This window comes from Hyaena hyaena, unplaced genomic scaffold (assembly GCF_003009895.1).
Source record: "Hyaena hyaena isolate Hyena2069 unplaced genomic scaffold, ASM300989v1 scaffold_28, whole genome shotgun sequence".
Taxonomy (NCBI): domain Eukaryota; kingdom Metazoa; phylum Chordata; class Mammalia; order Carnivora; family Hyaenidae; genus Hyaena; species Hyaena hyaena.
The window spans coordinates 1,910,972-1,925,664 of NW_024080660.1; the positions used below are offsets into that span (position 1 = coordinate 1,910,972).

At 45.5% G+C, this 14,693-nt stretch overlaps 1 protein-coding gene across 4 annotated transcripts in view; it reads left to right on the forward strand.

Annotated features, from left to right (window-relative positions):
- NAV1 (neuron navigator 1) overlaps nt 1-14,693 on the forward strand; it is a 257,134-nt gene that overhangs the window by 223,936 nt on the left and 18,505 nt on the right. For all 4 annotated transcript variants that reach the window (XM_039227484.1, XM_039227485.1, XM_039227486.1 and 1 more), the window contains 5 exons: nt 1,022-1,192; nt 2,433-2,485; nt 3,387-3,464; nt 6,426-6,509; nt 6,751-6,862. In XM_039227484.1, the coding sequence (XP_039083415.1) occupies nt 1,022-1,192; nt 2,433-2,485; nt 3,387-3,464; nt 6,426-6,509; nt 6,751-6,862 (498 nt within the window). The remainder of the gene's footprint in view (nt 1-1,021; nt 1,193-2,432; nt 2,486-3,386; nt 3,465-6,425; nt 6,510-6,750; nt 6,863-14,693) is intronic.

The window sequence follows — 14,693 nt, forward strand, 5'->3', positions numbered from 1 at the left end:
GGAATTAAGATCGTTTTGCCTAGAGAAGGGAATGATTCTTAAGGAAAGGTCATCTGGTTGCTGAAGGGCCATCAAATGGAGGACGGGGCCCTCCGTCTCCACTGAGGACCGAAGAAGAGGACGTGCATTAATGCTGCAGGATGAAGGGGCTGGGCTAAACCGTGATCGCCTTACATATTCGAAAGGGCCGAGAGAGGTGCGAAATCTTCCACACAGGTCTTTATGGAGACACTAGACATCCAGCTGCCTGTGTGGAGGCCAAAGAGTAGCCAAGGGGAGCTGCATGTGGGAGTGAACCCCGGAAGGCTGTAACCCCGTTGGGCGGGGGGACAAAGGAGAGCAGTTTCTGCAGGTCAGCAGGGATTCACTGGAGCCCAGCTTCAAAGCAGATTCTAGGAGACTCACCTGAGCTCCGTCCATCTGCCCTTCCAGCCAGGAAGAGAGGGCTGTGTTTCTTGCCGCGTCAGAACCGACCAGTGGCCTAGGATGACACGGCTTGTGCGGAGAGTCTCATCCCCTCCCACAATGCTGAACCCATCGGAGCCCACGGCCTGGCCCCCTTCTCTAGCTCTTTGTCATCATTCAGATCTGAGTCTTGGTCTGAATTCTTAGGCCTCCCGAGCTGCCAGGTGTATTTGACGGAACCACGACATCCCATTTTCATCGGCACATTCAAGTGATGTGAAGGTTTCAGAAAAGCGACGGGCTTTCAGAAAAGTTCCCGGGCAGGCAGGGCTGAGGGATGATCTTTAAAATAGGAAAACGCTGTTCGCCCTTTATTTCCCCAACAGCAGGGCCCTTCTCTGTTAGGGCTCGATCTCCCCAGGAGAGACCCCACCCCTAACCCCCAGCTGCCTGCACACTCCCACTGCCCCGCCCCACCCCTCCCTCTCCTGCCCTCCTACCATTTGCCTCCCATGCTCCTGGTGCTCCATTTCCCAAGGGACCCAGAGAGCTGATGACCCTGCCTCTTCTCCTGCCCTCCCCTCCCTCTCCTGTCCCCTCCCCTCTGTCCTTCCAGTGAGTCCCACTGCGGCCACCACGCCAAGAATCACCCGCTCCAACAGCATCCCCACCCACGAGGCGGCCTTCGAGCTGTACAGCGGCTCCCAAATGGGGAGCACCCTGTCCCTGGCCGAGAGACCCAAGGGGATGATTCGGTCAGGATCCTTCCGAGACCCCACGGACGACGGTGAGACTTCATGCCAGCGCGGTTCACGCTCATTCCAGCTCTGCTGGGCTCCCTCACCCGCCACCGCCTCCACTGCCTCCACTACCACCACTACCACCACCACACACACGTACATGATTCACAGAACATCGAGTTCGGGCCATTTCAGTTCTTTCTTCCCATCCCTTTGAAGGGTCTGGGGGCCCGGAAACCTTGGGTGGCACCGTCTGGCACTGGGGCTTTGGGATGGACCGTCTGCCGTTGGGGTTGGGGGAGGGAAATGAGCGTGGAAGGGTTACACGGTACCCCTCAGAGTGCTCGGAAAACTGCAGCTCCTCCCCTCCTCGTTCCAGCAGTGGTCTTTCCTCCCCCACGATCTCTCAGAATATGTGAAAAGATCAAGGGGCATAATGATAGCTCTTAAATCCTGAGGAAGAACTCGGCGTCTCATTCCTCTTTCAAGAATGTCCCACGGGGCACCTGAGTGGCTCAGTTGGTTGAGCGTCTGACTCTTGATCTCAGCTCAGGTCTTGATCTCAGGGTTATGAGTTCAAGCCTCACTTTGGGCTCTGTGCTGGGCGTGAAGCCTACTTAAAAAAAAAAAAAAAAACACAACGTTCCGAAGTTTAGCTTCAGGGAGGGCCCTATGGCTGTTTGTGGTGATCTGGGTGTTCATGGTCAGAGCCTGGAAGACAGGGGCTTTACCGGAGAGCAGACTTCTGGTTGTTATTTGCGAGATGCTCAGCCTGGAGGCATCCTTGCAAAAGCTGCTGTAGGTCTGTCAGTAGGGCTATTGAATCATCAGAACGAGTATTTTACACTTCAGTACATTTTTCATCTGAATGGTCCCCAGAGCCGAGAAGAGGAGGCGCAAGCAGAATTGCACTATTTGTCCTGAGCAGCTCTTAATGAGAAACTCCCCTCTACCGCAGCTTAAGTACTTTCCTGACTGGGAAGATAAGATGATGCCTATCCATGAATATGTCCTTTCCCTTCCTCTGTACCCCCATGCCCCTCGGAGCAGGTTGAGCAAGGGCCCGCCATCCCCAGGCTGCCAGAAAATGTAGACCACGGGAGGAAGCTAGCTCAGGACCTCGCCTCCTCAGCAGACACCTGCCTGCTCTGGGCTGTTGTGATAACTGGCCTGTTTGCTTCAGATACCCTCCAGAATCAGAATCCAAACTCCTGCCTTAAGGCTCCGCCCTGGAACCCCCTCGGGCCTGGAGCCCTCTGTTAACCCTGTGTTTTGCTTCTCTTTCAGTTCATGGCTCAGTGCTGTCCCTGGCCTCCAGTGCCTCCTCCACTTACTCCTCAGTAAGAGCGTTACTTCTCTTCCTCCCCCATCCCCTGTCCCCTACCACTGTGCTGCTCCCTAGAACCTGTGTTGGGGTAACTAGTGGGTAGGGGGGCACTGCTGCCTATTCATTATGCCTCATGGATCTGGAGTGGGGACGGGGTAGGTGCCTAGGGCTTGGAACACTCCGTTGCGCATCAGTTCCTCGGTGGTCTCCATGGCCTCCCCAGCAATTCCTAAGCACCTCTGGTGCCTTTTGTTCCCTTCCTTTGAAAAACCGACAGTCCCCTTATGCTAGAGCACATTCTATGCCAGGGATGCCAAGTGAGAAGCATTCATGGCAAGGTGGGATGGATAGGTTTATAGGACTCCAGCATCCGAATAGCATACAGAATTTACCAGGTGTATACTGTGGGGAACTGGGCACACTGCATTTTGCCGTTAGGTGTAACTCGGGGCTTGGATTTATTTTGCCCTTAATTCTTCACTCTTTCAAGTCAGTGGCAGTAAGGATTACTCTTCAGATCAACCAGAGTTTCATTTCCTAGCCTCCTAGGCAATGACAAAGTTGGCTAGAGATGAGCTCCAGAGAAATCTTTTATGTGAACCCAAGTATAGGGTCTCAGCCCACCTTGTGAAGGGCCAGGGCCACGAAACGGAGTTTCAGTCTCTTCATACCTCTGCGTCACATTTCTTCAAGTTCTCTGCCCTGCCGCTGGGGCCTGGCTTCTTCACCTCCATAGTAACCACCTCCTTCTCTCTTTCTCTCCTTCTGTGCTCCTTCTTCAGGCTGAGGAGAGGATGCAGTCTGAGGTAGGGTGCAAAGCCTTTGTCTCTGCTTGTTAACAGCACTGCACCCCAGTTTGCCTCCAGATCTACTTCTTCTGCCACTGTAAGTTTGTATTTCTCTCCCTTTCACAGCAAATCCGGAAGCTTCGCAGGGAGCTGGAATCATCCCAGGAAAAAGTGGCCACCCTGACATCTCAACTTTCTGCCAATGTGAGTGCCATAAAGTAGGGGAAGACCCAGGCAGTTATTTTGGCTGCAAGTCAGATAAGTTCAGCCAAAGGAGGAGAATTCTCTCATAAGGTATCCCCTGGGCACAGATCCCAAGGGAATGGGTCCCATTCATAGCTTTACAACAGAGGATTTGGTGACTGACCTTCCCTTTCTCAGAGTCTCAATTTTTATAAAGCCCTGTGTCTGCCCCCAGCGTAATCAATAGGTATAGATATGTTCATGCCCAGTGGTCTTTGAACTCCCTGGAGAAAGAAAGGATTATCAGTGGTTCCGCATGGAGATGGGAACAACCTGGCCATTGACCATGGACAGCAATAGTTATGTATTATAGAACCCTTGCAACTCTTTGCCGCTTCCTTGGGGTGCGTTCACGTCTTTGTTCATGCCACGTAACTGGGCAGGCACAGAACTGGCTATTAGCATTCTGTCTGGTGAGCGTGGCACCACTTAGAAACACAGTTCTCGTTCTAGTTCAGCCACTTCACTCGCAACTGCCTTTTCTTAGCAGTCTCCTTGGGCAGGTGGCACAAACGACGTGAGCTTTAGCTTGGGGGCCAGGATTCTCTGTCTCTGCCCTCAGCGCGCCCTCAGTCCAGCCAAGTAGAATGAGTTTTCTTTCTTTCTTTAGGCCTTGGTTTTTCTACCCCATGAGATGGGGGGGAAAGGAAGCTACCTCCTCTCCCCTAGGCTGTGGTAGTTTCTCCCCTGTGACCAAGTTGCAAACAGAGAACATAAGAGCCATTTTCCCTCAAAGCTGTAAACAACAGCTGAGCCGGATTTGCAGGAGCCTTCCAAGTGTTCACACAAAAGTAACCATGTCTGCAATTTCCGCAGTAGTTTCTGGGGTTTTTTTCTTGTCCCTTCCTCTCTGGGGAACCCAGCTGTCAGGCCTGGGGTCTTCTTGGGATCAGGTAGAAGACTCTCCACTTAGATTTTGCATGTTTCCATTCTGTTTCAACAGCCGTTCCCACACCACACTCGTTATTCTCTGTTCCCAAACCCTCAGCTATTAAGTTGTGCACTCACTGGTGTGTTTGAAGCCCGTATCAAGCACCATTTCCCACTCTTTGGGACCCATAAGAATTATAGTATAAGCGAGAACCGTCTCTTCCCTCCCTTGTGCCTCACCCACCACGGCCGGTGGCCCAGGTCACATCCTGCACACCCCAGAAAATTCACATCTGGGAGATACTGTGGGGAGAGGCGCCAGGGAGGCAGAGAACATTAGTGCGTCTGATTTATTTACACTGAATCTGTCAGCCCTCATGCTGTCAAGCCTGGGCAAAAGCCAAGAAAATGAATTTAGAAGGTGATTTTTCTTCCAACAGGAAGTTCCCTTTGGCTAAGAGAGAACAAATAGCCAGACCTGATGGGTTCTGAATTTGAGAGGCAGATTTCTGTTGAGGGCTGGAGTCCTGCCCTCAAGCAGGAGTCAGTGATGCCAGGACTCTGCAGGATCCCCTGATTCCTGATTGAGCTTCTGTTATGTTCCATGGAACTTCCCAGCTGCCCACGCAGAGGACACACCCTAGACCGGGAAGGGCTGCAAGCCATTTCTACCCCTCCCAAGTGCCCGCCTCTCTCCAGCACCACTGCGTAGCCCTCGGGTCTTATAGGCACCCCAGTGAGGTTGAGGGTTAGGGAAAATCCAGAGGAGGGAGAGGATGTGTAGGAGACGGAAGGAAAGCCCATTCGGACCAAAGGGAGTGCCCAGTGAGAAGAGGCCAAGACACCACACAAGAGGCCAGCAGTTCCTGGGGTCTCTCCCGAGCAGATGTCCAGGGGCTCCAAGCAGTCTGTTCACATACCTATGCAGGGATGTGGAGAACTGAGCAAGTGGCAACCTAAGGCCAAGAAAACAGGAGCCACCCCTGTTTTGTACAGTAAGTGCAAGTGCTCAGGGTCGTGACATAGGTCTGCCACGGAGCCGAGGCCTAGATAGATTCATAGTGCCTGCACGAGGAAGAGGTAGCTCACGTGGACCCAAAGGGATTGCCTCCAGCCACTGGCAAATGAAAGTAGCCTGCAGGCATGTTTCAAGGGCAATAGGTATAAACTAGAGTTGTCCCATCAGCGGGAGAGAATCATTGGCCCATAGGAAGTAGTGACAGGTGTCACAGACATACCTCCTAGAGCTTTGGATGAAAGACCTGCCCAAAATATGCCTGTGACTTCTGGCTAGGGTCACTGACTTGCTCAGATGCCCCCCAGGGTTGGCTGTTCCTCTGTCCCCAAGTGTTCCCCTTCCTAGCACCCTGCTTCCTCCTGCACCTTTCTGAACAGCTGGAGGGCTGGCCCCTGTTCCAGGTCTTAGCTCCACCTTCCCCGGCTGGCCTCCTCCTCATGAAATCCACCTGACATCTAGTGGCCAAACTGTAGAATGCCCCTGAAGTTTCCTGAGCTCCTTCTCTCCAGCCCTGCAGAGACAGCCTAAGGCAACCAGGAACTAAGAGAAGCAGGATGGAGTTAAGAACAGAGGGCACTTGAGCGCAGAGGTGGAAGGAAGTACCAGTTTCTGCTGGGAGGTGATTTAGACCCATGGGGGCCAGCCCGCCAGACAATAGAAGAGTTAAACCAAGAGAATAGGAATGACCCAGAGGTTATGGCCCTTCTGAAGAGCAGAGACAGTCTCACCTCTGGTGATGATAGGTACCAGGTCCCAAATCCCCAAGAGCCTCCAGAAACCTGCCCTCCCTTAATGCCTCCAGTACCATGTCATCATTCAAGAAGCGGGTCCCCACCAGGAAATTTCTGCAGGCCAGAAGGGTGTTTGATTCCACCTTGTCTGCTCAGGGAAATCAATATTGAAAAATCACCAAAAGGGTTGTCGGCATTGGTCAGTGCTGAGACACAGAAAATCAGCTCAAACTACTTCCATAAAAGTCTCTTCTTTTCCCTAGCCTCAGGCAACGTAGGAATCTCCTCACATGTTTATTTCAGGCTAATCTAGTGGCAGCTTTCGAGCAGAGCCTGGTGAATATGACATCCCGCCTCCGACACCTGGCAGAGACAGCAGAGGAGAAGGTAAGAGAGCTGGGGGTTCCCCTGGCAGACAGGCCAAGGCTCACCTCCTCCTCTCTCTCCTGAGCACCAGGGCCTCCCTCCCTTCCCATCACCCTAAGCTCTCAATGTCCCCTCAGCACAATTGTCCCCATCCCCTGCCTTCTGTATCAAGTCGGGTAGAATTCCAGTGCCTAGCCTGTTGCCTGGCGCATAGTAGGTGCTCCCAATCCCAACGAATGACACCATTGTCTTACATCTCTAGGACACTGAGCTGCTGGATTTACGAGAAACCATAGACTTTCTGAAGAAAAAGAACTCTGAAGCACAGGCAGTCATTCAGGGAGCCCTTAATGCCTCAGAAACCACACCCAAAGGTAGGACAACCAACCTGAGTTTGAAGGAGAACAGGAATGGGGTCATTGGAAATTGTTACCCCTGCTTATAATATGCCAGTTCCCATATCAGATTTTTAGATGGTGAGGGCCTTTTCATGCCCTTCAGTGTGATTCTCTGGACTGGTCAGAGTAGGGGCATGATTCTACCTTCCCTGGGGATGACGGACAGTTGGGCAGACCTGTAATCCCCCATGGGTCCTCCCCCGAACCTTTAGGGCAGAGCCCATGAGCTGTCAAAGACCATCATTAAAATAGCACTTTATTCTTCAGAAACTAAAGGTAAACCCGGGGCACCTGGGTGGCTCAGTCAGTTGAGCGTCTGTCTTCAGCTCAGGTCATGATCTCATGGTTCATGAGGTCAAGACCCACATTCAGGCTCACTGCTGTCAGCACAGAGCCCACTTTGGATCCTCTGTCTCCCTCTCTCCTTACCCCTCCCCTGCTTGTGCTCTCTCAAAAATAAGTAAAACATTAAAAAAAAAAAAAAAGAAACTAAAGGTAATCTTACCTTATGACCCAGCAGTCACACTCCTTGGTATTTACCCAGAGGAGTTGACATGTTATGCCTTCACAAAAACCTGAATGTTTATAGCAGCTTTATTCATAATTGCCAAGACTTGGAAGTAACTGAGATGTCCTTCAGTAGGTGAACGGATGAATGAACTGCGCTGTAGCCAGTCAAGGAAACATTACTCAGCATTAAAAAGAAATGAGCTAACAAGCTATGAAAAGATATGGAGCAGTCTCAAATGCATGTTACTGAGTGGAAAAAGCCAATGAGAAAAGGCTACATGCTGTATGATTCCAAGAATATGACATTCTGGAAAAGACAAGGCTATGGAGACTGTAAAAAGATCAGTGACTGCTCGGCGGGGGGGAGGTGCAGATGAATAGGCAGAGCACAGAGGATTTTAGGGCAGCAAAAGTACTGTCTACGATAGTATAATGGCGACTGCCTGTCATTATACATTTGTTCAAAGCCGTAGAATGTATAACTTCAAGAGTGACCTCACGTCATCATGTCAACTGTGGACTCTGGCTGATAATGATGTGTCAGTGCAGACTCATCAGTTGTAACAAATGCACCCGTCTGGTGGGGGGTGCCGATAGTAGAGGGGTGGGCTATGCATTCACAGGGTGAAATGGAAAACTTCTGTCCCTTCCTTTCAGTTTTGCTCTGAGCCTAAAACTGCTCTACAAAATAAGTCTAAAAAATTAGCACTTTAATAAGGGAAGGGAAGCAAAACTAATAGAAAAACAGGCAGGGGGACAAAACAAGAGACTCTTAAATACAGAGAACAAACTGAGCATTACTGGTGGGGTTTGGGGTGGGGAGATGGGCTAAATGGGAGAGAGGCATTAAGGAGGACACTTGTTAGGATGAGCACTGGGTGTTATACACAGGGGATGAATCACTGGAATCTACTCCTGAAATCATTATTGTACTGTATGCTAACTAACTTGGATGTCAATTTAAAAAAGAAAAATTTTTTTTAAAGTTAGCACTTTACGTTTTTATATACACACATACACATACTTATTTGATCCTTGTTTCTGTTCTCCAAGGGGGATGCAATCTACTCTTCAAATGAGACAAAGATCACATAGGTTCCATGGGGCTCAAATGACAAGTTAGCCTCGGCATTTAACAACCAAACAGTCAAGTTTGCTAGAGAAAGTCAAGATGAGTAGTGGTCTGAAGCCCCCAAATTCTGCAGTGTCTGACAGGCAGGCTTCCAGAGCGGTTGGATGGTCCTCTAACTTGTCTGTGGTCAGTTTTCCTTTTTATTCCACTATCAGTGGTCTCCAACTTTTTTTTTTTAATGTTTATCTATTTTTATTTTGAGAGAGACAGAAAGAATATGAGTGAGAGTGAGAGAGAGAGAGAGAGAGACAGAGAGAGAGAGAATCCAAAGCAGACTTTGTGCTGTCAGCACAGAGCCCAATGCAGGGCTCGATCTCACAAACCTGAGATCATGACCTGACTTGAAGTCAAGAGACGCTCAATGGACTGAGACCCCCAGGCACCCCAGTGATCCCCAACTTCTATCAGTGTTCTCCAGCCCCTTACTCCACCACTGACCTCCCTCACTCTGAACCTAGACTCTGCCTCCTCCTTCACCAAGAAAATAAACATCTTCGAGTAAGAATTCTATTGACTCTTCCCCCACTTCATCAATTTATATTCAACTAATCCTTACTTATGTTTCTCCCATTTCGTTAGAAGGGGCTGTCCTTCTGGCCAAGAGGGATCCCTTAGCTAATGCTTGGGGATGCTCCTGTTAGCGTTGATATCCCCAGCACACATACACATACTTTTCTACATCTTTGACCACTTATTCTCCATTCACTCCTTCCTCTCTGCTTATAAGACTGCTAAACGCTCATTTATCTTTAAAGAAGAAAGATGTATCCACCTATATCCTTTCCAATTATAATCTTAACTCCTTCTTTCACAAACTTACCCTCTACTTCCCTTTCTCACCTGACCCTACTCTAATTTGCTTCCATTACTATCACCCTACCAATATTGCTTTCACTAAAATCACCAGGGACCCCCCATTTTTCAAAATTTAATAATTTTTGGTACTTATTTTACTTCTATAAAAATAGACATAGCACCTAACTGGAGTTTATTGTATCAAACCAGAAGATCCCACTATGGTGGAAGGCATATAGTAGGTGCTCAAAAAAAAACCTTTCCCTCTCTCTCTCTCTCTCTCTCTCTCTCTCTCTCATACACACACACACACACACACACACACACGGCAGTACCCCAAGATTCCCAAGATCTAGCCCTGTTAAGGTCTCCTTTTTTTCATTAAATTCTTCCCGTGGCTTCTGGTTCATCATACCCATCGTGGCCTTGTCCTACTTCCTCCTTCACAGACCCCGTTCCTTCCTTCCACTTTGTCCTAGGGGACTGGGCTCCCAGGGCTCCAGCCACAGCTTTTTTTTTTTTTATGACTCTATGCACTTAACTTAGTGTTCACATCCTTCCTCTAGCTTCTATAACCTCTAATTTTTTTCTTTTGAGTTGAGATCTAATTCACACACCATAAAATTCACCTTTTTAAAGTGTATAATTCAGTGGTCTTTAGCATATTTACAACCATGAGCATTATCTAATTCTAGAATATTGTCATCATCCACAAAGAAATCCCATATCCATAGCAATCACTCTCTGTTACCCTCCTCAGCCCCCAGCATCCATGGATGTATATTTTTTGTCTCTCTGGATTTGCCTATTCTGGACATTTTATATAAATGGAATCATAAAATATGGAGTCTTTTGTAATTGGCTTTTTCATTTAGAATAATGTTTTCAAGAATCATCAATGTTGTATCCTGTACCTCATTCCTTTTTATGGCTGAATAATATTCCATTGTGTGGATATACCACATTCTGTTTATCTATTCATCAGTCCATGGACAGTGGACTGTTTTTACATTTTGTCTATTATGAATAATGCTGCAATGAATATTCATGTACAAGCTTTTGTGTGAACATATCTTTTCAGTTCTTTTGGGTATATAGCTAAGAGCAGAATTGCTGGGTCGTATGGTAACTATGTTAACTTTGTTAAGAACTGTCAGACTGGTTTTCAAAATTGCTACACCATTTTACATTCCTGTCAGCAATGTGTGAAGGTTCTAATTTCTCCACATCCTTGTCAACACTTGTGATTGTCTTTCTTTTTTATTCTAACAATCCTAGTAGATGTGAAGTGGTATCTCATTCTGATTTTGATGCAAATTTCCTTGATGGCTAAGAATATACTGAGCATCTTTTTGTGTACTTATTGGTCATTTTGTATATCTATGGAGAAATGTCTAGTTAAATCTTGGCCTATTTTTCAATCAGGTTGCCTTTTTATTGTTGAGGTTTAAGGGCTTTACTATATTCTGGATGCTAGACCCTTATCAAATATATGATTGACAGTTTCTCCCATTCTGTGGCTTGTCTTCACTTTCTTAATAGTGTCCTTTGAAGAACAAACATTTTAATTTTAATTTTAATTAATTTTAATGAAGTGTAATTTATCTATTATTCTTTCCTTTTTTTTTTTTTTTTGTACTTTAGGTGTTATATCTAATAACCTATTGCCTAATCCAAGGTCATGAAGACTTACTCTTATGTTATCTTCTAAAGTTTTATAGTTTTAGCTCTTTCATATAGATCTTTGGTCCACTTTGAGTTAGTTTTCATATATGTTGTGAGGTAGGGATCCAATTTCATTCTTTTGTAAGTGGCTTTCCAATTATCTTAGTACTGTTTGTTGTAACAGTACTATCTTTCCCATCGAATGATCTTGGCACACTTGTAGGAAATCAATTAATCATAAAGATATTGTTTACTTTTAGACTCTATTTATTCTATTGTCTATATATCTCTCCTTAGCCAATACTACCCTGCCTTGATTACAATAGCTTTGTGGTAAGTTTTAAAATCAGGAAATCTTGGTCTTCCAACTTTATTCTTTTTCAAGATAGTTTTGTCTATTCTGTGCTCTTTGCATTTTAATGGGAATTCCAGGATCAGACTGATCCTTTGTCAGTCTCTGCAAATAAGCTTGCTGGGATTTTGAGAGGGATTGTGTTAATGCTGTTGTGGATGGATTTGGAAAGTATTGCCATCTTAACAATAGTAAGTTTTCCATGAACATGGCATGCCTTTCTATTTATTTAGATGGTCTAATTTCTTTCATTGGTATTTTGCTGTTTTCATTATATATGTCTTATATTTCTTTTGTTAATTTAAAAAAAAATTTTTAATGTTTATTTCTTTTTGAGAGAGATATAGAGAGAGAGAGTGCACAAGAGAGGAGAGGCAGAGAGAGAGAGGGAGACACAGAATCCAAAGCAGGCTCCAGACTCTGAGCTGTCCGTGCAGAGCCTGGCACAGGGCTCAAACCCACAAACCATGAGATCCTGACCTGAGCTGAAGTCAGAGGCTCAATCCACTGAGCCACCCAGGCTCCTTTTCACTTTATTTTTGATACCACTTACTTATTTTTGATACTATTTATTACTGATACTATTGATACTATTTTATTTTTGATACTATTGTGAACAGAATTGGGGTTTTTTTTAGATTATTCATTACGAGGTTATAGAAATACAATAGTTTTTTTATATATTGATCATATATCCTGCAGACTTGCTGAGTTTATTTATTAGGTCGATAAGTTTTACAACCTCTTCTTTTTTTTTTTTTTTTTTTTTTTAGTATTTTTATTTTTATTTCTAGGAGAGAGAGAGAGACAGCGTGAGCAGGGGAGGGTCAGAGAGAGAGGGAGACACAGACTCTGAAATAGGCTCCAGGCTCTGAGCTGGCAGTCAGCACAGAGCCCGACGCGGGGCTCGAACCCACGAACCGCGAGATCATGACCTAAGCGAAAGTCGGACGCTTAACCGACTAAGCCACCCAGGCGCCCCTACAACCTCTTCTTAATCTGTATCTCTGTCTTCCTGAGCTATATCCCTCTCTTGAATTTTGAACCTTACTTTCAACTACTTTTGGCCATTCTCACTTAGATCACCTAATAGGTGTCTCTAACTCACTATGTCCAGTATTAAAAGGCAGTCCTTCCACCTCCCCTACAAACACACAAACCATCCCTTTCCTTTCTGCATTTTTGCCCATTTCAGGTGTTATCATCTGCCTGGTCATCCAAACCACTAATGCAAGAGTCGTCTTTTATGTCTCACTGTTTCACTTATTGAGTTCTATATATAACTCATGCAGATAGATAGATAGATAGATAGATAGATAGATAGATAGACAGATACTCAATTCTCTCTCTTCTGTCTTGTCACTACCCTGGCTCTGGTTTTCATCACTCTTCTTCTGAATTGTTACAATAATTTCCTAACTCGTCTTGTATTGCCACAGCCCTTCCTCCACACTCTGCCCCCCCCCAACAGTAATCCAATCATCTCAGTTAAGATCAGAAATCATTCCAGTTTGAATATGGACTTGATATTAATTTAAAAGAATTACAGCTGGGACACCTGGCTGGCTCAGTCAGAGGAGTGTGTGGCTCTTAATCTCAGGATCATTAGTTCAAGCCCCACATTGGGTGTAGAGATTACTTAAATAAGTAATTATTGCTTTAAAAAATGAATTACTGTTAATTTTCATAGGTGTGATAATGATGTTGTGGGATGATGTCCTTATTCTTAGAAGGTACATCCTGAAGTACGTAGTGGCCAAGTGTCATGTTGTCTGCCACTTGTTTTCAAATTGTTCAAGAAAATATCTGTACATATGTGTGTGTGTTTGTGTGTGTGTGCATGGATGTGTTTGTAGGTGGAGGAAGAGAGAAAGAGAGCACACACAAGTATAACTATAACAAAATATTAGCAACTGTTAAATTAGGTGAAGGGGGTATATGGATGTCCATTGTTCTCTGCTTTAAGTATTTGTGTGTTTGAAACCTTTCAGAGAGATAAGTGGAAGGGGAAGAGAATATGTTGCAAACCTATTAGTATGGGGTGCCGTCATCCTCTTCCTGGTCTAAGACAAACCTTTCTTTCCAGCTTCATCTTCCATCCATTTTCCTCTTGCACTCTGATCCCTACTGTGGCAATAGTAACAGCCAGCATTTATTGAGCACTTGCTATGTGCTAGCACTTTTCTAAGGATTTTATTTGTTATTTCATTTATTTCAGATAACAGCCCGATAAAGTGTATTTTATATTTAAGAATAAGATCAGAGAAACTAAGTCTGTATGTCAAACACAGCTCATAATTGAATCTGGAATAGTAAGCTATTTCCGGTTTCCCAAGTACACCTTAGCCTTCAGATATTTATGTGTTAAGTGAAGAAATGAGTTCGGTCTTTTGCTTTGAGATTTCACGTTTTCTCAGTTCATGTTGACCCAGGCTCAACCTGATCAGGAAGATTTCTAGGAACATTCAGTAAGATAATGCTCAAAGCAACGATGCCTACCTTTATGTGTAAAAAGGTAATAAATATATGTGGCGCAAAATTAAAAGTGCACAAAAGATGAACTTTGTGAAGGTTGTTTGGTTCTAAAACATCCTTTGCTTTTAAAAGTACTATATAAGGGCGCCTGGATGGCTCAGTCGGTTAAGTGTCCGACTCATGATCTCATGGTTCATGGGTTCGAGCCCCGTGTTGGGCTCTGTGCTGAATTCTTGCTCAGAGCTGGAGCCTGCTTCGGATTCTGTGTCTCCTTCTCTCTCTGCCCCTCCCCCACTCATGCTCTGTCTCTCAAATAAATAAACATAAAAAAAATTTTTTTAAATAAAATCAAAGTACTATATAGCATAATTTTAAAATCGAATTGATGGACTCACAGCTATTTGGAACCTCCAAGGAACTGGTAATAGACAGATGCCCACACTTATTTTGCTGCCTTTCATTTAACTTTCTTTTTTTTTTTAATTTTTTTAAATGTTTTATTTATTTCTAGGAGAGAGAGAGAGAGAGAGAGACAGTGTGAGCAGGGGAGGGTCAGAGAGAGAGGGAGTCACAGACTGAAACAGGCTCCAGGCTCTGAGCTGGCAGTCAGCACAGAGCCCGACACGGCGCTCGAACCCACAAACTGCGAGATCATGACCTAAGCGAAAGTCGGACGCTTAACCGACTAAGCCACCCAGGCGCCCCTCATTTAACTTTCAATTAACTAATTTTTAATTAAATTTGTTTTTATCATAAAAGCAATACAGTAACGTAAAAAATGTTCTGCGGGGACACGTGAACTCTAGTGGTTAGCAAACCATGGTCCACTCACCCAATCCAGCTCACCACCTATTTTTTAAATAACATATTACAGAAAC